Raw genomic sequence first — 21,660 nt, 5'->3', positions numbered from 1 at the left:
GAAAAACCTAGCCTGTAGGGCAGTGACTCTAGCCCATAGCAGTGACTTGTAGCTCTGGTGATGCCGGTGACTGTAAAGCCACAGGCAATCGGGTTTTTTGTGAATTCATACCTCAAACATTGGACGTCAAGTATAGCATGAATAATTGAAACCCAGAGACAGATATTGGGGTTCAACATGAAGATCAGTCTGCTGGGATTAAAGGTGTCTGTTACTACTGCCTGGCCTGTTTGACTGACTAGTGTGGCTGTTTTGCATTCTGGTCTTCTCAGGCAGCTTTATTTATTAAAAAGCAAACGAAATATCACTACATATTCCATCATGGCTAGGTAAGTAGAATACAAAGAATTCTCTCAGTAGAATATGATACTTTTCACCTTTCTTAACAGTAGGAACCATGACTTTTCATTTCATTAAAAAATGTCAGTTTTCATAGTGCCTGGAACTAAAAAGCAGATGAAGAAAGTGAAGGTTTGGAGATGGATCAGTGCAAGACTGAATGAAAATAAGGTAGAAGAAAGTGTATCAACATTAAAAAAATAAAAACCCAAACAAACAGGAAGGATAGAGAAGAAGCAAAGTGCTATAGAGCTTATTCTTTATTATTTCAGACACTCAATTTGATTGGAGTTTTAACTCAAAATAAGAAAAACAAAACAAACTCCTCACTCCCAAACTAACAACAACACAATCCCTCCAAACAAAACCCTTAAAACCCTGAGCATGTAAAGCTACTTAAGCCCCAGCTGTGGTCAATAGATAAGACAATCTCTAAGTTCCTGCCCAACGGTTTGACTTGCTATTTCAGACTTTCCACACAACCAGAAAATGTAGGCTTTATTGAAGACTTTAAAATAAAAAGTAGGGGTTGGAGAGATGGCTCAGGGATTAAGAGCACTGGCTGCTCTTCCAGAGGTCCTGGGTTCAATTTCCAGCAACCACATGGCAGCTCACAACTGCCTGTAACTCCAGTTTCAGGGGATCTGACACCCTCACAGACATACATACAGACAAAACACTGGTGCACATAAAATAAAAACAAATAAACCTTAAACCCAAAACTAAGAATGAACATGAAACTAGTCAATATTGAAGAACATAATTCTTTTCAACAATAAAAGCTACTGCTGCCTGGCCTGTTTGACTGACTAGTGTGGCTGTTTGCATGCTGGTCTTCGCAGGCAGCTTTATTTATTAAAAACAATGAATAGGCTGGGAGTGAAAATAATACCGGAGTGCATTTCTTCATTTTTAAAATTTTTAAATTAATTATCTTTTGTTTAAACAGGTTTAACAATAAAATTTTACCAAATTACAAAATTTAAAGTGTGTGGTTTATTAGAGTCAATTTCTAACTGAGACTATGGGAAGGCAAATCAAAGTGTTAAATTGACTTAAAAATGTGTTTCCAAGGAAAATTAAAAAAGAAAACCAAGAACAAATGTGTGATAGACATTTGTCTTTACACTTTCTCAGAGTTTTTATTTTGATTCTAGGATTTTTGAGACTTTAAACTCTGTGTGTTAACTCTAATTGTATCTGATAATAACACTTTATAAAAACAAAATAAAAATGAAAAAAATAAAGCCTTCCAGTTGCCTTTGTATGATTTTCAACTTTTTTTGTTCTTCTTTGTGAAACAGTCCTGGCTATCTTGGAACTCACTCTGTAGACCAGGCTGACCTTGAACTCACAGAAATCCACCTGTCTCTGCCTTCCAAGTCCTGGGACTAAAGGGGGTGCACCATTACTGCCTGGTGGATCTTTTTTTTTTTTTTTAAGATTTATTTATTATATATACAGCATTCTGCCTCCATGTATACCTGTGTGCCAGAAGAGGGCGCCATATCTCATTACAGATGGTTGTGAGCCACCATGTGGTTGCTGGGAATTGAACTCAGAACCTCTGGAAGAGCAGCCAGTGCTCTTAACCACCGAGCCATCTCTCCAGCCCCTGCCTGGTTGATCTTTAGCTTTTGAAGATTGTTTTTACTTTTCCTTTGGAGACAGTCTCAGTCCTGCAGCCTGGAGCCCTTTATGTAGCCCTGGAACTCATTGCCACATCTGCTTCTCTAGAAGAGCTGGGGTCGAGGATGCGCCTTCATGCTCGATTGTGTGTTAGATTCTCAAGTCTTTAATAGTTTCAGGAGAAATTGCAAATGGTTTTTTACAAAACTCAGTTCCTGTTTACTCTTTTGCAACACCCTAGTGATGTAACTGGCACAAGGAGTATTCTGTTATTCTTTTCTTTATTTTAAACGTTACTTAATGTGTTTATGTGTAGGCATGCAGGTGGAGATCAGAGGATACCTTCTGGGAGTCTGTTCTCTCCTTCTGCCATGTAGGTTCTGGGGTTCAAATTCAGGTCTTCAGGCTTGGCAGTGTGTGCCTTTAACTGTTGAGCCATCTCTCCTACCTTAGTTTGTGTTAGGTTTGAGAGGTCTTATGTGGTTCGGGGTGGCCTCAAAGTCCCTAGGTAGCAGAATTTCTGACACCCCCCCCCCCCCCCACCGTAATGTCGAGTGCTAAGATTTTCAGACACAAGCTATCATGCTCACTTTTGTGAGCTGCTGGGGATCAAACCTCAAACCTACAGCTTCACCCAAGCTAGGCAAGCGCTCTATCAACTGAGTTACAGCCTTAGTCCAGCTATTTCTTTTAGATTGAAATAAATAGCAGAAACCCCTTAGGCCAAATCCTAGCTATGAAGTGAATTAAGATGCTGTTTCACCCTCCTTAATAGAATTCAGAGCTATTTCTGCCTTATAGGAATCCAAAAAGCCTCACAAGGCAAAGAAGAAAAGTTAAAGTCAGTCGCTCAAATACACCAGCTATCAAAAATGTCTTATTTTCCTGTGAGTTTGAGACCAGCCTGGTCTACAGAGTGAGTTCCAGGACAGTCAGAGCTACACACAGAGAAACCCTGTCTCAAAAAACAAAACAAACAAAGTCTTATTTTACTTTTCAACCTAAGTGTAAGGTAGGGAGTTGACTATCCACAACTGGTCTCTGCTTATGAAATGCTGTAAACAAGAGGTTCTCAACCTGTAGGTCAGGATCCCTTTGTGGGTCAAATGACCCTTTTACAGGGGTTGCCTGTCCACGGATATTTACAATACGAACGGTAACAGTAACAAAATTACAGTCATGAAGTAGCAACAAAAATAACTGTATGGCTGGGGGGTCTCCACAACATGAGTATTAAAGGGTCTCAGCATTAGTAAGGTTGAGAATCAGCGCACTAAGTTCCAATTGGATTTCTTTCCCCTGCTTTCCTTGAACAAACCAGCACTTAACACCACTTTGATGTCTGAAGCTAGAAGATGAGGAAACTAGGAGACCTGACAATTTTCATCCCGAAGAAAAATGGCTTTTCTAGGTTCTTAAAACAAAACAAAACAAAAACTCCCTTCATGAAGACTGACCATTTTGTTCATTGACATCGACAGAAATTGAAATTGCAAAACTGAAGGAGGCATACACATTTTTTAAAAAATGATAATGCGGTTGATTTTGCCTATTGTGTAACAGACTCACGTGAAATTTCTGTTACAAACATTTTCTTTGTAATGTTATGGCTCTGTTTATACCAACAATACAATCCTTTTTTTTAGTGCAGAGAAAGTGTACATTTCAGTGATAATGTAAAAATATTAATTTCTCTTCACCATACGTTCGGGATAACATCTCTCTTTTCCGTAAACACACACAGGGGCACACATTTCCAGCCTGCTGCTCGCCACAGGATAAATTTGAGGGTAGCAAATTTCCTAGGACGGAAGACTCTCCAGACTGCTTGAGCTCTGCGGTGACCAATAGTAGTAACCGGCTCAGAGTCTTTTTGTTTTGTTTTGTTTTTTTCTTTTCTTTCTTTCTTTTTTTTTTTTTTTTAAGCAGTGGGAAGTATTAAAAGTGCAAGTGAAAACACCCCGGGCTTCCAGATGCCACTGAGATGAAAACCAAGGTTAGAAGTCAGTGGCAGGGCGGTGTCCCTTGCCATGTTTCAAAGCACACTGCACTGTCCCGGGGCAACGTTTCTGCGTAGCCCTCGTGGGAATTACAGGGGGGACTGAACCCTCACCCGCAGACCCTGGTGTGGCCACTGGAGGGGCCGCTAGGGAGCCCCCTCCACCCCCGCGCGCAGGTGGGCGGGCGGGCGCGCGCAGAGGGATGCGGGGCGCCGAGGCGAGTACCGGCGCCGCTCCCGCCACCCCGCCGCCCAGCCCGCCAGGGGGAGCGAGTGCGCTCGGCGGCCGGCTGCGGGGACTGCGGGGCCTGAGCGGGCGGCGGCCGGCGACTGCGCCCCGCCGCGGCGCACCCGCGTCCCCACCCCCTCGGCACCCGCCCGCCCCCGGCGCGGCCCTACCCGCCCCCTCCGCCCCCTCCCGCGGCGCCATGCGCAGACTCAGTTCCTGGAGAAAGATGGCGACGGCCGAGAAGCAGAAGCACGACGGGCGGGTGAAGATCGGCCACTACATCCTGGGGGACACGCTGGGCGTCGGCACCTTCGGCAAAGTGAAGGGTGAGGACGCCGGGGCCGGCGCGGACCCCGCGGACGGAGGGGGACCGTGCCTTTTCGCATCCTCCCCCGCGCCCGCCTTCCGGGTCTCTGGGCTCCGTATCCCCGGTCCCGGCGGCGCTGGGAGCCGAGCCCGAGGCCGCCGCGGGCTGCAGAGCGGTAGGGTCCGCTGCGGTGGGGTGGGGGCGGTCGCCTTGGCGACGGCGCGGCGCCCGAGGGGCGGGGATGTCTCTGGGTTCAACTTTCCCAGGCGAGGGAGTTGGTCACTGAGGCGCGCGGGGGCACCTGGCGGGGACGAGGGGGTCTCATCTCGTTTCCTGCTCCCTTGTGCACCCTTGGTGCATAGCTAGCCCATCGCGCCTTGCCGGTCCTCGGAGTTGTCGCTGCCTCGCTTTTAAGGAGGTTGTCGGCTTAAGTGCTTGTCCGGTTTCTTGAGTCGAAATGTGTTCTCCCCAAAGTAAGGTAGCTGTGGCGAGATTTTTCAGAAATAATAATAATAATAGTGATAACAGTCATGATGATGATGACCTTGTAAGGACTACAGATCTCTATTAGGACACTTGATGGATATGCGTGTGAACTGGCGCTGTGTTTTCTGTGCATGGTTTACAGCTGAATTCAGACCCTGTGCTTTTAAGTGTTTTCATTTTCGGAAGTTTTGCGATTTCTGAGATCCATACCTGGTAGGTAGGGCATACATTATCTCCAGGTGGTATTTATTAGCCTAATGATATAATTTCCGTTCATCCTCACAGTATATGTATATTAGTAATTTAGTGCACATCCTTTGGGCGCTGTGTTTGTTTTGGTAGAATCCCGTTACTGTGTTAGCAAAAGTACAAGCATTCTTGTCAACAATAAGCTTGCTGTCTAGCCCCCAGCTAGACAAGGGGAATTCTGATGCAACCTTTGTGAGGTGGACTTTTTTCCCCTCTTTAAAATATTTAAGCTTGCTATTAAGTATTTAGAGGAAGGAAGTTTGGAACTGATAAGAAACAATTCATGCATTGGTTTTGGAAAAATAATACACTATGACCTGCATATAGTAAACTCTTAGTAGATAGTGATTGAAATAAAAAGTTCATGGAAACTTACACAGTGAGCCAACTGAGCTCTGTTCTCCCAGGAGGAACAGAAGAACCCTTCCTTCTCTTGCCCTTTCCTAGTCCTAAAACTTGGACGTTGCTGTGTAACGCCCAGGGGAGCAAATGCATGAACCTTAGGAAAATCAATTCTGCCAATGTGGGAGAGGAGCAGGCAAAAGTGTAGGGCAGTAGCGAATCATGATGGGTTCATACTAGGCCGGTAAGGTGCTGTGTGCTCATCCAGGTTTCTGCTTTGTTTTGATTTATTTATTTGGTTGGTTGTTATATCTATCTATCTGTCTGTCTGTCTGTCTATCTATCTATCTATCATCTGTCTGTCTATCTATCTATCTATCTATCTATCATCTGTCTATCTATCGTCTGCCTACCTATCTATCTATCTATCTATCTATCTATCTATCTATCTATCTAGTGTTACAGTGCTGCCCAGGCTGGCTTTGAACTTGTCTATACGTCAGCCTCCTAAGTAGTTGGCATTAGAGGCAGCCCTTGCAGGGTTCTGTTTACTTCTAGCCAGGCATGGTCCTTGTTAGCCATTCTAAGGTGCTTTTTTGTTTACAAGTGTTGATAAGAAATGCCTGTCAGTGCTCTGATGGCGGCGATAAGCCCGTCTGGGACTCACAGCGTTCCTTCTGGGGGTTCTGCTCAGAAGGTGGTGTCCGCAGGTCTCCTGACAGGGACCAGATTGGGTCAGGCAGATAGGAAAGGAAGAGGTTGTTTTCAGTTTGGGGCTTTGACCTGTGAAGTGACACGGATTTTCCCTGGAGTGACTCGGCTTTTCCTTAACCTTCACTTCTCCACCCACACAGTCTTCTCTTGAAATCCTATACTGTCAGTCATAAGCCTCCCCAAAGGGAGAGGGCCAGTATGAGTCAGAGGATCATAGCATCATGGTTATAATTAAACTTGTCCTTAAACCTGCTAGTTGATGTTGGTTTAATTATTCAACCAGTTCATTTTAAAACTGTTAGTTGGGATTTTTTTTATAGTAATAATAGAAACCATGATTTTTACTATGGTCCGCTCCATAGCAAGGAATGGCCATGCGTCATTTGGTTTATGCATCCAGAGGAATAGCATGACCATGAGAGACATGAGACCCGGGTTTGGATGTATGTGTGTTGGGAGCATCTTTATTTATTTATTTATTTATTTATTTAGTTGATTACTTGGACACAGTATGTGGTTATATGTGTTCTTGCTCTCGCTGGATGGACACCAACAAAGAATGAGTCTTTTTGGGTTGGAGGGAAAATGGGAGGCAGGAATGGTCAGTGAGCCAGCAAAATGAACTACCGTAGTGGTCACGTTGGTAATTAACCTCAATCTTAGTTTGCCAAGGATTCTCAGAGATAATAACATTAGCCATATATTGTAATTTCAACGCTTATGTATGTTGGTAAATTTAAAATAAGATAATTTAACAGAAAGTATAATATTGATAGATAAATCTCCAGTATGATATTCAGTGCCTCCAGGGAGTTTAAATGGTTTGTTTGTCTCGTTTTTGAGATAAGGGTCTCAATTTAGTCCAGGTTGGCCTCAGACTCACTAGGTAGCTGAGGGCAACCTTGGACTTTTGATCTTTCTGCACCCTCTTCCTGAGTGCAAGGACTACAGGGTGCACGTTACCCTGCCTGCTTTTATGGAGTCCTAAGGACTGAACGCTGGGCTTTGGGCTTCGTGTGTGCTAGCCAAGTGCCCTACCAACTGAGCCACTTCCCAGCCCTAGCAATGTAATTTTGTTACTAAATTGTTAGTGATTATCTTGTATCAAAGAAACACTAATTAAAATAATTGGGTTACTTAATGATGACATTTGGAGGGGAAAGGTTAAGCAGAAAATAGGGGTTGGGATTGGGCTTGAATTATTATTTTCAAGGTATCTTTTTTCCCCTCCGTTTGTCAAAGTGTTGGTCTCTACTCCTTTGCATGTCACCTCCCACCTCCCGTGGAACTGTTACAGAAGCATCGATGAAGGGAGTGGTTTTTTTTGTTTTTTGTTTTTTTTGTTTTTCCGAGACAGGGTTTCTCTGTGGTTTTGGAGCCTGTCCTGGAACTAGCTCTGTAGACCAGGCTGGAACTCACAGAGATCCGCCTGCCTCTGCCTCCCGAGTGCTGGAATTAAAGGCATGCGCCACCACCACCCGGCTCGAAGGGAGTGTTTTTACTACAGTAAAATGGCAGTTTGTGAGAGGTTTTATGGGTGGGACGCATCTTCAGCAAGTCAGTTATTTCTGCAGATGATCTGTTAGGTTGGTGAGTCCTCCATTAAACCCTTATTTCAGGTCATAGATACTCTTCTCTTTGAGTCATGAAAATGTCCTCAAGTTAAAAATTATCTATATATGCACACAATATATAATGTGTGTATATATATATATATATATATATATATAGTATGTGTACATAAACACCATGTATGTGTGGCATGACTGAATCTTTATACTATAAGGTTAGGGCTGAAGAGATGACTCAGAGTTCAATTCCCAGCAGCACATTACAGATGGCTCATAATCATCTGTAATGAGATCTGATGCCCTCTTCTGGCCTGCAGGGTCACATGCAGGCAGAGCACTATACATAATAAACAAATACATCTAAAAAAACCAAAAGAAGAAGAAACTAAGGATAGACCCCAAAGGCTAGTTGTAGAGATGTACGTGGTGGGACATGCTCGTAATCACAGAACTTGGGAGGCCAAGACAGGAAGGTTGTTATTTTGACAAGATACGGAGTTTGAGTCAAACAGGGGTTAAGGAGATCCTGTTTCTAAAAAACAAAAACACAAGTTGGTGTTGTAGAAGATTATGTATAGTCTGATATTTATGTAGGTTAAGAAACATCCAAAACAATGCTACAAAGTAATTACCACTCATAGTGGCTGAGAGTATGTACTCAGGTTAGCAGAGCAATTGAACTTGTGGGAATTTATTCTGTACGTGTGTGCATGTGCTTGGAGCATTGTGTTATTTGTTACAGAATGTGTAATATAGAAGAGTAGAATTAGCTGGGTGTGGCACACACCGTTAAACCCAGCGCTTGAGAGATAGAGGAAGGAGGACTAGGAGTTGAAGGCTAGCCTCTTCTACATAACAAATTAAAGATCAGCTTCGGTTGCAAGAGATCTTGCCTCAAAAAAATGAACAACTGTTACAACAAAAAGTTTAGAAATGGGGCTCATCAGTTAACAGCCCTGGCTGTTCTTCCAGAGGCCCTGAGTTCAATTCCTAGTACCCATATGGTTGCTCACAACCGTCTCTCTGTAATGAGATTTGACTTTCTCTTCTGGCCTGAAGGCACACAAGCAGGCAGAACACTGTATACATAATAAATAAGTACATCTTTAAAAAAGTTTAGAAATAACTTTTAAATACACACAGACATGCACATATCAGTGTATGTGGGACACTTGTGCCATGGTGCGTATGTGGAGGTGAGAGAAAAACTTGAGAGTGAATCTTTTCTTTCTAGAGTTCTTTCTACCTTGTTAGTCCCAGGGATCAGACTCAGAGCATTAAGAACCTTTGGACACTAAGCTATCTCCCTGGAACTCAAATTTCCCTCTCTCCCTCCTCCCTCCTCCCTCTCTCATTTTTTTCAAGACAGGGTTTCTCTGTGTAATAGTCCTGGTTGTCCTGGAACTCACTTTGTAGACCAGGATGGCCTTGAACTCACAGAGATCTCCCTGCCTCTGCCTTCAGAGTACTGGGATTAAAGGTGTGCGCCACCACGGCTCAGCTGGAACTAACTTTTCTAATAGGTAAATAATTAAATTATTTTCTCCATACATTTAAGGGAGAAGTAAGGAGTTCTCTGTAATTTAGAGAAGAGTGTACCAGATATGTTTTCAGAGCAGAAAGTAATGTGTATGGATAGAAAGCAGAGGCAGATATGCCGCTGTGCATTGCTTTTTCTCTCTGTGTAGTTTGTCTCTGTGCATATGTGCAGGAAACCTGTGGTCCTTGATCTAGAGACAAGGTAGCCAAGGATGCGGTACTGTTGCACATCCTCTGTTCTTTCACGCGTGCTCCACAGTCACTTTTAAACAAATAAAATTTATGAAAAGAATGAGATGCTACCGTATTTTTATGGATTTATACTTACACAATAAAAATATGTGAGTGTGTGGGAGATGGACACCGAATTTAGAGTGGCCGTCACCTTGGGGAGAGATGAAAAGCTCTGGGCAGAATCCTCTGGGACTTCAAATGTGTCTGTAATGTATTTCTTAAGTGGCAGGTACCTGCGTATTTGGTATGACTCTGAAAAAATTGCTTATTTATTTATTTATTTATTGTGTGTGTGTGTGTGTGTGCGTGCGCGCGCGCGCATTTAGCACTTGTGTAGATGTTAGAGGAGAACATTTTGCAGTTGTTCTGTTGTTCCCTGGGGTTGGAACTCAGGTTATCAGGCTTCAGGTCTCCCTGGCCCTTGGCAAGTTTTGATATGCCCGAAAGAAATCTTTTTTTTTTTTTTTTTTTTTTTTTTCGAGACAGGGTTTCTCCGTAGCTTTTGGTTCCTGTCCTGGAACTAGCTCTTGTAGACCAGGCTGGCCTCGAACTCACAGAGATCCTCCTGCCTCTGCCTCCCGAGTGCTGGGATTAAAGGCGTGCGCCACCACCGCCCGGCCGAAAGAAATCTTTTAAATTCCCCTCTCGATAGGATGAAGCTGTTTCTGAACACTTTCAGTGGAATTTTTTCTAATTTTAGAAAGGAAATGGAAATGGTTAGGTGACTAGAATGCTTCCGGGGACATTTCTATCTTCATGGCATCTCTTGCTTGCTAAAATCCTTTCTTTAAAAATAGGACCCTGTCTCAAAAACAAACAAAACAATAAATTAAAAAAAATAGGATCTTGTTACACTTCAGCATTCCGGATCTGATTAGATCATTTGTTGGCAGTGTTTTGTGTAGTTAGAGTTCCCGGTGAAGGGCAGTAACATAGTTAGCTCGTTTAGTTGAGTAACTTGCTGTACTTGGGAGGTAGACCCTATGGATGTGACTACGCCAGTGTTGTGGTTTGCTTCAAAGTAACATTTCAGCCATGTTGGAAACATAGTAACAGTCTGAAACATGCAGATTAAGTGTTGATAAGGGGCAGGTGGGCCCCTCAGGGAATATATACTCTTGACAAAGTCCTTTTATTATGTCGCTGATTGACGAGAACAGCAATTACTTTGACTCCGCCTGAGTTTACTCAATAGGGAATCTTTAGCCCAGTTTTGAGAAAACAGTTCTGATTCTGACTTTATGCCATTTCCCCCTCCCCCTCTCAGTAATGGCTGGTAGGCGCCTTCTCATTGCAAGGATAGAGAGAGTGTCTAGGTCGAAAGACTTGGGTTCAGAAGAGCAGGTGGATTTGATCAAAATAGCTGTACCCTGACCAATTCCAGACCGAAAGAGGCCCAGTTTGTTCATCCTTAGCTTTTCAGACCTATGGCTAGGCCTAAGTTACTACGTTTAAAAAAGTTTTAGGCTGATAAAATGTTAGTGTTGCCAGTCCTATCCAAGGCAAACATTTCTGTGTTCCCGGCATGCCTACTAGCAAATTTGTATTGCTGTGGCTTTAAATGACAGACTTAACTGGGAAGAGGGGAAGGATGAGTAAATTGAAGGAGATGTCTACAGTCTTTTGTTTGTTTGTTTTTTGAGACAGGATTTCTCTGTGGTGTAGCCCTGGCTATCCTGAAATACGCTGTAGACAAGGCTACCTTTGAACTCTGCAGTTCCAACCTCCTCTGAGCGCTGGGGTGAAAGGTGTGCACTACCATGCCCAGCTGAGATAATGCCTGTTTTAAAAGAGAAAATACTTTATGATCATCAGGGTTGAGACATTTGCTTAAGAACCGTAGAGAGAGAAGTTTGTCTTATTATTTTTACTTTGTGTCTGTCTGTGTGTGTGTGTCTGTCTGTGTGTGTGTGATATGGCTCTTTTTATTTTTTTGCAGGGTCTCTCACCTTAAAGCTCATTCATTCATTTAGTTAGTGCAGCTAAGTAGCCAGCTCTGGGGGATCAAAGGGAGATGAAGCAGGAGTAAAAGACCACACACCACTAACTGATGTACAAGTTAAGATCTAGCAAATGGCAGAGTAACCTTCTGCCATTCCATTCATCTGATTTTATTGTACTGACAGCTGCCAATGATAGACGATGAAGAAGTGAAGTGGATTCTTTTTTACAAGGGTCACAATACTCACATCCAAACCAAGTAAGTGCTTTAACAGCAGGGATGGGGAATTAGGAGCATCTCGGTTACTGTTCTGTTGCTGTGCAGGGACACCATGACCAAGGCAGCTTACAAGAGAAAGCATTTTTATTGAGTTTTAGAGTCCTTAACCACGGTAGGGAGCATGATGGTGGCAGATAGGCAGGCATGGCCCTGGAGCAGTAGCTGAGCCCTTAGATCTGATTCATAAGCAGTAGGGAAGGGGGTGGCAGACAAGCGGGCAGGCAGACAGACAGAGAGACAGAGATAAACACAGACACACATTGGGCCTTGTGTGCGCTTTTGAAACCTCCAAGCCCACCCTTAGTGACACACGTTTACCAACAGCATTTCCTAATCCTTTTCAAACAGCACACCATAAACCAAACACTCAAACCGCCACAAAGAGAGTCCATGTTTAACAGATTTGTTTTGTTTTGTTTTTTACTGTAGGGTTTCTCAGAGCCTTGTTAATAAACATAGAGAGTCTATAGAAGGAAAAAATATACACCCTTTCCTAGGTTTGGGAAAACTTTCTCTGTGGAGGCTCCAGTCCTCTACATATTATGTACATATATTATACATAAAGTGCAGTCTATTTTTTGCTTAAAGAACATGACTTGAGAAAATCAATTTTAGTACTTTGAGCTGTATGAAATTTTCAGCCAATAGGAAATAATTAAAACACCAGAAAAGGGGCCATGGGAGGTGATTCCTGATAGACTGTGAAGCAGCTTAGCTTCAAAAGGAGAGAGAGCCATAGGACCGTCGACAAAATTATCTAGTCATCGGAAGTTCTCTGAGCTAACCGGTTCCCAGCACAGCATTGTGTGAAGGCACATTGTATGTGTTTACCTAAGCTGAACATTTGTGTCCTTGTCCTCATGAATACTATATTCTGCTTTTGAAACCTTGGGCATGTATAGTCCAGTGTAGAAAGCCTTTTTAAAATAGGTCTCTTGTTATTAATGCTATTTTTAAATTTTATTATTTTTCAAATTATGTTTGTCTATATGTATGTGACTGCAGTACTTGAGGAGACCAGAGGTGTGGGATCCCCCTGAAGTTGGAGTGACAGGTCGTTGTATGCCACCTGATGTAGGTGGTCCTCTGTGCTCTGAACTGCTGAGCCATCCTTCTGTCCCCCTAGTCTCATATAGCTTGGTTTGGCTTTGAACTCCCAATCCTTCTCCCTCCCCTCCAGAATGCTGGCTGCTTTTTAAATCAGTAAGCATGTCATCTTGCTGAGGCTGCAGAAGCCATGCTAAAGATTGGTGGCTTAAGAGAAAATTGTTTTCTTTCAGTCTGGAGGTCAAAAGTGTAAAGCCTGGGGTCCCCCAGGGCTGTGCTCCCTTTGAAGGTCAGCGGAGAATGTTCCTTTTCTCTAGCTTTCTGCTGGCTGGCTCCTGGTTTTGCTTGGCTCATGCTAGCGCAATTCCAGCCTGCTGCCACATGGTTAGTCTTGTGTGGGTCCTCCGTTTATGAAAAGAAGTCCGTAGATAATTGTGCTCACCCTGAGTCTAGCATCATACCATTTTGAGACTCTATACTAATTCCATTTGTGAAGAACTATTCCCAAATAAGATAGCTTTCCGAGGTTCCAGGTTGAGGCGGATTTCAGCTCACTGTTCTCTGTACTGTTTCGTGTTTTATTATTCATGTGTGTGAGTGCACACAGTCATGTGTGGAGGCCAGAGGAGGATGTCAGGTGTTGTCCTCTCTTGTTCTGTCTGTCAAGGTCCCTCCTTAACCCAAAGCTAACTCATTCTTTCAGCTAGGCTAGCTGGCAGCTCCTGGAAACTATCTGCCTGTCTCGGAGTTCCAGACTCTGAGGTTACGGGCATGCATTGCCATCCTTGGTTTTTATGTGAGAGCTGAGAATTTCATCTCAAGTCTGCTTGCCTTCTTTGAAAGGTCTCTCACAGTTTATGCTCTATGCTTTTTCTCTTTTCTTTTAAAGGATTTAATTAGCTTGTTTGTTTGTTTGTTTATTAATCAGAGACAGGTCTTTACTAGCTCTGGCTGTCTTGGAACTTTCTATAAAGACCACTTTGACCTTGAACTCTAGAGATGGAATGCCATTAATCCCGAATCTGGGATTGCAACCTGCAGGCCATCACCCACAGCTTCCTCTTTTTTCTTGACTCTTAAATTCTGCCTTAATTTTTTTTTTTTTTTTTTTTTTGGTTTTTCGAGACAGGGTTTCTCTGTGGCTTTGGAGCCTCGAGACAGGGTTTCTCTGTGGCTTTGGAGCCTTCTGCCTTAATTTTTAAGGTGATTTGGGGGACTGTTTTAACAAAATGTCTTTACGGTATATCTTAAGATTTTTAAATTTAAAAAACTAGAATAGAAAGATGTCGAAGTCGATAGGAGGCAGGTTTTTAGCAGACAAGGCTTGTGTACTAAGATAGGAAAAAGATAAAAGTGAAATTTTAAAATGATTTTTTTTTAGTATTGAAAAATTCAGTCTTTTATTTTCAAAACTTCACTACAAACTGATTATTCAACTTTTATATGTTTTATTAGAAGGATACATATATATGCATTGTACTGTGCAGTTTGTTCTGAAAGATTTATCTGTTTTTTTTTTTTTTTTTTTTTTTTTTGCCTGATCCATGCTGTGAAAGTTGAGACCTTCGCTGAGGTAGACTTTGTTTGTTTAGGGAGTCCTAACATTCAATTTTTACAGCCCCATTTTGGTCCAAGAGCTAATTCAGCAGATGCGCTTTAATAGACCTGAGCCACACAATTGGGCATAGACTTTTAAAATGGGTGCTTGCCATGGCCAGATCCGCCATCGCCCCTGGGATACCCCTTACAAAATCCTTTTAAATTTTGTATCCTTTATTAGAAGGATATATGTATGTATATAGATATATGTATAGATATATACATACATGTATATATGTATATACATATATACATATATACATATATATGCATTGTACTGTGTTTGCACAATACAAACCAGTGAGGCTTATATTACAGAAAATTGTATTTGTTTAAGAAAACTGTACTTGTTTAAACTATATTCAAATGAGCCTGCTTTCTCCCCTCTGGACTGTTCCCATCTGTGGCCATAGCACTGTTTCTGAAAATTTTAGGTAGAAGGTGACATGGTTGTAAGTGTGTAACAGTGACCTGTTGAATATTAACAGGCGAGGAAATGGACTGAACTTTGGAATCCAGAAATCTCAGGCTTGGAGCGAGGTGGGTTGGGATGGTCGGATTTAAGCCGTTGAGAGGGATGGTGGCAAAGCCTCTTGTTTAGCCTTGATAAGGGTAGGCTGTTGAACACAAGTGAACAGAGAGCACTAATCAAAGAGCTAAGAACCAAAATGTCTGTTCGGGGTTTAAAATGGGTAGTTCAGGGCTGACTGAATAGGGATGGGGACTGTTTTGGGAATAATGGAAGCGTATCTCTAAATACTACAATTGTCCCTGGTCCATTACTGTGCGCTAGGCAGTGTGATAGGTACTTTACAGTGCTTTCTGTGCCACTGTGGCCACCCTTAGAGAGCGGGGGGGGGGGGGGGGCTGCATTTACAGCGTTTTAACTTGTCTGCAGCTGGTGTCTGCTAAATACCTTCAAATAGGAGCAACACCCAGGGCTACAGAATGTGCGCTCTATACACACACTACCTTCTGGGGTGGGAGGGAAACTGGGTACGCAATCTGCCCCTGGGGAAGTTTGGATCTGCTCACGTCTAGAGTTGTTGCTTTCTTCTTGGATTTTATTTTAAACTGAAAAGAATATAAAACAGTACAATGAAGAACAGTGGCTATATAATATCTTTCTTATTTTTTCGGTAGCTGGCAGATGTAGAAGTCCATAACTTTGCATACTCTTCATTGATAGGAACATTTTTCAGTCTTTCTACAGGAGTCCAATGTAGGAACAACAACGGATTAAACTTTTCTGAATTAACCATTGGGAGGTTTGCAGGCTTTTGTTTTTGTGTAATAAGCTGTAATAAACTGAGAAACATTTATGCGTGTTTTTAGCTTACTTCGTAGTTCAATTTGGAGCACGACATTTTTTCTTTGTAAATACAGTGTCGTCTCTAACTCTCAGGATACTTTGGTTTTCCTGAGTGCCCTGTTGGCTCATCCCGACATCCCCCTTGTTATGATTTATGGCGCGAGTGACCCTGGCGAATCCCGTGGCCGGTAAGGGACAGACAGGCCATGCAAAGAGAGCTTGGGTACGGAGAGTTTATTTAGTGGATATTGGAAAGTATAAGTGTATATGGCCGGGGCGGGAGGTGGGGGTGGGGAGGAGAATGAGAGGGACAGAGAAAAAGGGGCTGGGAGGTGGGCGGGACGGGGGCCGTGGACGTGGGACGGGATAGCGAGCTGCCGAGCTGCCTTTTCTGCAGAAAGAAAGGGGCCCTGGGAGCTGCCTTGGTGGGCAGAGAGACTGGGAGTGGGTGGAGCTTGTCTCTTAAAGGGACAGGATACCCAGGTGACAGGGCAGGCCAGCAAGATCATAACACCCCTCACACGGAAAAGGAACTATTGTGTTAGTGTTTTGTTAAATAGAGAGAAAAAGCAATCATACTACCTTCTCCTTTGCTTCCTTTCTGTTTAGTTCACTGTGTGTGTGCTGGGGGGGCTGAATGACCTTTCACTTCATGCTCACCCCTTCCATCCCCCAGTCAGCCCTTCTCAGTTTTTCTTTGAATACAGTTGAATTTATGTGGCCTTTTTTGCTTCTTTTTTAATATTTAAATAAGTAGCTCAACCCTCATTTTAATTTATGTGTGTGCACGTGCATATGTGTGTGTGTGCATGTGCATACGTATCTGTGCGCACGTGCATACGTGTCTGTGTGTGTGCACGTGCATACGTGTCTGTGTGTGCGCACATGCATACGTGTCTCTGTGTGTGCGCACGTGCATACGTGTCTCTGTCTGTGTGCACGTGCATACGTGTCTGTGTGTGCGCACGTACATACGTGTCTGTGTGTGCGCACTTGCATACGTGTCTGTGTGTGCGCACGTGCATACGTGTCTGTGTGTGTGCACGTGCATACGTGTCTGTGTGTGCGCACGTGCATACGTGTCTGTGTGTGCGCATGTGAATACGTGTTTGTGTGTGTGTGCACGTGCATACGTGTCTGTGTGCGCACGTGCATACGTGTCTGTGTGTGCGTGTGCATACGTGTCTGTGTGTGCACGTGCACACGTGTCTGTGTGTGCGCGCGCGCACGTGCATACGTGTCTGTGTGTGCACGTGCACACGTGTCTGTGTGTGCGTGCGCGCACGTGCATACATGTCTGTGTGTGTGTGCATGTGCATACGTGTCCGTGTGTGTGTGTGTGTGTGATATGTGTCACAGAGCATACGTGGAAATTAGAGAACTGCTTTGTGCACACCCGAAGGAGTCTTTTTCTCCCTTCCCACCTTGTGTGAGAGGTCTGGGGACTGAACTCAGGTCCTCAGGCCTGGAGGGAAGCTCTGCTCACTGAAAGCCCTCCTGAGTTGATTTGGAAGTAAGAGTTTGGATTCCTGCACTTCTGATTGCTTACAGTGTGACGACATGCTCAAGCCCAAGGAAGAGTGTTGTGGTGTGCTTAGCTGGATATGGGCTTCATTCTGTTTGCTATTTTCAGGAGGGGACCTCTAGTGTTTGCGGGTGAAATACTATTCTTTCTCCTTATTACTAAAATTATATACTTGATTCCTATTCCTTGGCTAGCATGTTACTTTTATTCCTGTTAAATTCTCTAATTCTCTGTTTTAGTATCTGGCTTTATATGTGTCACTGTGTCTTACTGCCTTCCTTTTTTTTTCTTTTTTCTTTTGTTTTTTTGTGACAGGGTTTCTCTGAAACAGCCCTAGCTGTCTTAGAACTAGCTCTGTAGACCAGGCTAGTCTCGAACTCACAAAGATTCTCCTGTCTTTCCCTCCTCAGGGCTGGAATTAGAGGTGTGTGCCACCACCGCCTGGCATCATAATGCCTTCAAATGACTCGAATCCTTCTGTTGTAGATTTCTCATTTTGCTCTGTGTCCCCTTGTGCTTTAAAAAAGCAGTGTGTGTATGTGTGTGTGTGTGTGAATCTGTGCTTATATGAGTATGTGTATATATAGGTGTGTAAATGTGTGTGTGCATGTGTTTATGTGTGAGTCTGTGCTCATGAGTATGTGTATATATAGGTGTGTAAATGTGTGTGTGTGTGTGTGTGAGTCTGTGCTCATGAGTATGTGTATATATAGGTGTGTAAATGTGTGTGTGTGTGAGTCTGTGCTCATATGAGTATGTGTATATATAGGTGTGTAAATGTGTGTGTGTGCATGTATTTATGAATGTGTATGGGTGTATGCACCATGTTGTGTTAGTAGAGGTTAGAAGGAGGAGTTGGTTCTTTCCTTCTACTAGCAATTGAACTCAGGTTATCAGACTTGGTAGTAAGCAACCTTACCTACTGAGCCATGCTAGGTTTCTTTCTGCCTTCTTGCCTCCCTCCCTCCCTCCCTCCCTCCCTCCCTCCTTCCCTCCCTCCCTCCTTTTCTCCCTCCCTCCCTCCTCCTTTTTCTTTCTCCTTTTTTTGAGATAGGGTCTTACACGTTAGCCTTAGTTGGCCTTGAACTCATGGCAGTCCTCCTGTCTCAGCCTTCTAAGCACTGATATTGTAGGCATGAACCACCATATCTGACTTTTCTTTAAAATGTCAGTCTTCTATATCACAGGCTGACCTTGACTGTCTATCTATTGATAACCCAGAACTTCTGATTCCCCCTTCCTTGGGCTAGAATTCAAGGGTGCACCATCACCCTCAGTTACACAGTGCTGGAGCTCAAACCCTGACTGCGCTGTGTAAGCACTGAGTTGACATCTGTAGCCCTGCTTTGTTGTTTAGAGACAGGTCTTCCTGTGTAGCCCAGACTCGCCTCGAATTCTCGGCAGGCCTTTTGCCTTAGCTCCCTAGTGCTAGGATTACAGGTGTGTGCCACAACTCAGGTTGCTTTTTGTGTACACACACACACACACACACACACACACACACCCATGTCTTAGGGTTTCAATTGCTGTGAAGAGACACCATGACCACAGCAGCGTTTGTAAAGGAAAACATTTGATTGGGCTGGCTTATGGTTTCAGAAGTTAGTCCATTCTCATCGTGGTGCGACATGGCAGTGTGCAGGAAGGCATGATGCTGGAGAAGGAGCTGACAGTTTTCCATCTTGATCAGTAGGCAACAGGAAGTGAATTGTGTCACAGGGCATAGCTGGAGCATAGGTGATCTCAAAACCCATCCCTACAGTGACACACTTCCTCCAACAAGGCCATGCCTACTTCAACAAAATCATGGGTCCACTCCCTATGAGCTTTGGGGGCCAGTTACATTCAAACTACCACAATACACACACACTTGTTTTTAGTTGCAGGTGTATGTGTCTCTGCAGACTAGGGATCTACCTCTGGTCTGTGGTTCCTTTGGCAGTGTCCACCTTGTTTTTGTTTGGTTGGTTTTTTTAATTTTTATTCATTCATTCATTCATTCATTCATTTATTGAGACAGGGTTTCTCTGTAGCTTTGGTGCCTGTCCCGGAACTGGCTGCGAACTCACAGAGTTCAGTCTGCCTCTGCCTCCCGAGTGCTGGGATTAAAGGCGTGCGCCACCACCGCCCGGCCGTTTTCCAGTATTCTTTTCAGGTTTGAGCCTGCCATTACCCTGCTTTGTCCTGTTTTCCAGTTGTGGCTCAGTTGGATAGCTGATGAAGAAGAGGTTCCCACTGGGCCAGAGCTTGTGAATTTGGGGGACAGTTGGAACCGATGAGATTAGGTGTCAATAAACTAGTTGTCAGACAGAAAGTACTTCCCAAATCGGGCTGTAACAGTTGCTGCACTTAATCACATCTAATTAGGATTCAAGATTGGCAAAAGCCACGTTAGAGATTAGAATGTTCTTGATTTTGCACTAATTTGAGCATTTTCTTCTTCCTGTACTTTTTCCTTTGTATTTCCATTTTCCTTATATATTTAAAATCCTATTTTTAAAAATTGCTTTATTTTTCAGCATTATGACTGTGTAAATAATATCTTAGGTTTTTTTTTTTTTTTTTTTTTTTTTGTTTTTTCGAGGCGGGGTTTCTCTGTGGCTTTGGAGCCTGTCCTGGAACTAGCTCTATAGACCAGGCTGTTCTCGAACTCACAGAGATCCGCCAGCCTCTGCCTCCTGAGTGCTGGGATTAAAGGCATGCACCACCATCACCCGGCTATTTTAGGGTTTTTATTGCTATCAAGAGACACCCATGACCACACAAGTCTTATAATCAGAGGTTCAGTCCATTATCATGGTGGGGAGCCTGATGGGGTGCAGACGTGGTGGTGCTGGAGGAGCAGTTGAGAGTCCTACATCTTGCAGGCAACAGGAAGTCAGCTGAGGCACTGGGTGGTATCTTGAGCATAGGAAGCCTCAAAGCCTGCCTCCACAGTGACACATTAATAGTAATTGCTAAACCAACACCCTCGCTTGTTTCTTTTTCTTTTCTCTTCTTGGTGTTTTGAGACAGGGTCTCACTATGTAGCTCTGGATGGCCTGGAATTCACTATGTAGACCAAATTGGCCTTGAATCCCAGAGATCCACTTTTGTCTGCCTCTTGAGTTCTAGGATTAAAGGTACGTGCCACTGTACCTGGCCTCATAGTTCATAGTTCATTTCCTATAGAACTTTTAATTTTTTTCTGTCTTGAGTTAATGAATTACTTTGTTTTTTTCTGGTTTTCTTTGAAATTAAGGCTATTTCCCATGTCTTCTATTACCTTTATAATAAATCTTTGTCTCAAATAGTATTCCATAGTTTTTTTGTTTTCTTCCTCCAAGACAAGGTTTTTCTGTTTAACTCTGGCTGTCCTAGAACTCGCTTTGTAGACCAGGCTGGCCTTGAACTCAGTGCTACAGCTGCCTACGCCTCCTGAGTGCTGGGTTTAAAAGTGTGAGCCACCACACCTGGCTTTAATAATACCACATTCTCAAAGGCATAGGATTATCATCTCTCTTCCCTCAAAATGACTGTCTTGGGTCCCAGCTGCGTTCTGAATTCGCTGCTGTCTGACATCTGCTCCCGTAGCTTTTCTTTCACCACCATCTGGGAGTTTTCGTAGTTTTCCTCCTGAGTTGCAGTCCTGTTTTTGGGGGGTGGGCTCTTTTGGGGATGGTGCCATTTAAACTGCTCCTGAGCTCTCTTTGTAGCAAAAATAACCTTAAGCTTCCCTCTCCTTCTCATAAGCTGGCATTACAGGCGTGCATGACCACGCTTGACTTTGTTTTTGAGACAGTGTTCCATTCTGTAGCCCTTGTCGGCCTGGACCTAGGAGTAACTAATACTCCCAAGACTACGAAAGCCAGCACACTCTTAGATCTTCTTCTTTTCTCTCGCTCTGTGTTTTTTTGGTTTTGTTTTTGTTTGTTTGTTTGTTTGTTTTGAGATAAAGTCCTGGAAATTGCTTTGGCCTCAAACTTAACAGAGATCTGCCTTTCTCTGCCTCCCATGTGCTGGGATTAGAGGTGGGCACAACCAACCACCTGGCTCAGATCTCTTCTTAACTAGATATGAGGTCATTTTTGTTTGTTTCCACTCTGATTTTGATAGGATCTGTATCTCCCCTAAGTTCCTGAGAAGGGCACACACAGATATTAAACTTTTGGAGACTTTGCCTCAGTAGCAGATTCTGAATTCTTCTATACCTATTGACTGCCGGGGTGGGCATAGCATTGGGCAAGATGGAATCCCTTTAAAAACTATTTATTATTTTTTATGTGCATGGGTGTTTCGACAGCATATATATCTGTGCACTGTGTGTGTGTGTGTGGTG

The 21,660-nt window shown here is 43.5% G+C and overlaps 1 protein-coding gene across 1 annotated transcript in view; it reads left to right on the top strand.

Annotated features, from left to right (window-relative positions):
• Positions 1-4,374: 4,374 nt before the first annotated feature.
• Positions 4,375-21,660, top strand: part of Prkaa1 (protein kinase AMP-activated catalytic subunit alpha 1) — a 37,038-nt gene continuing 19,752 nt past the window's right edge. Inside the window, exon 1 of the mRNA XM_041631146.1 lies at positions 4,375-4,522. Within this exon, the coding sequence (XP_041487080.1) occupies positions 4,396-4,522 (127 nt within the window). The 5' untranslated portion in view covers positions 4,375-4,395. The remainder of the gene's footprint in view (positions 4,523-21,660) is intronic.

The sequence above is a fragment of the Microtus oregoni genome, unplaced genomic scaffold (assembly GCF_018167655.1).
Source record: "Microtus oregoni isolate MIOR12 unplaced genomic scaffold, Mior012 000036F_ref0000092, whole genome shotgun sequence".
NCBI classification, from domain to species: domain Eukaryota; kingdom Metazoa; phylum Chordata; class Mammalia; order Rodentia; family Cricetidae; genus Microtus; species Microtus oregoni.
Note: the sequence above shows the minus strand (reverse complement) of the source record. Positions and strands in the feature narration are given on the sequence as shown.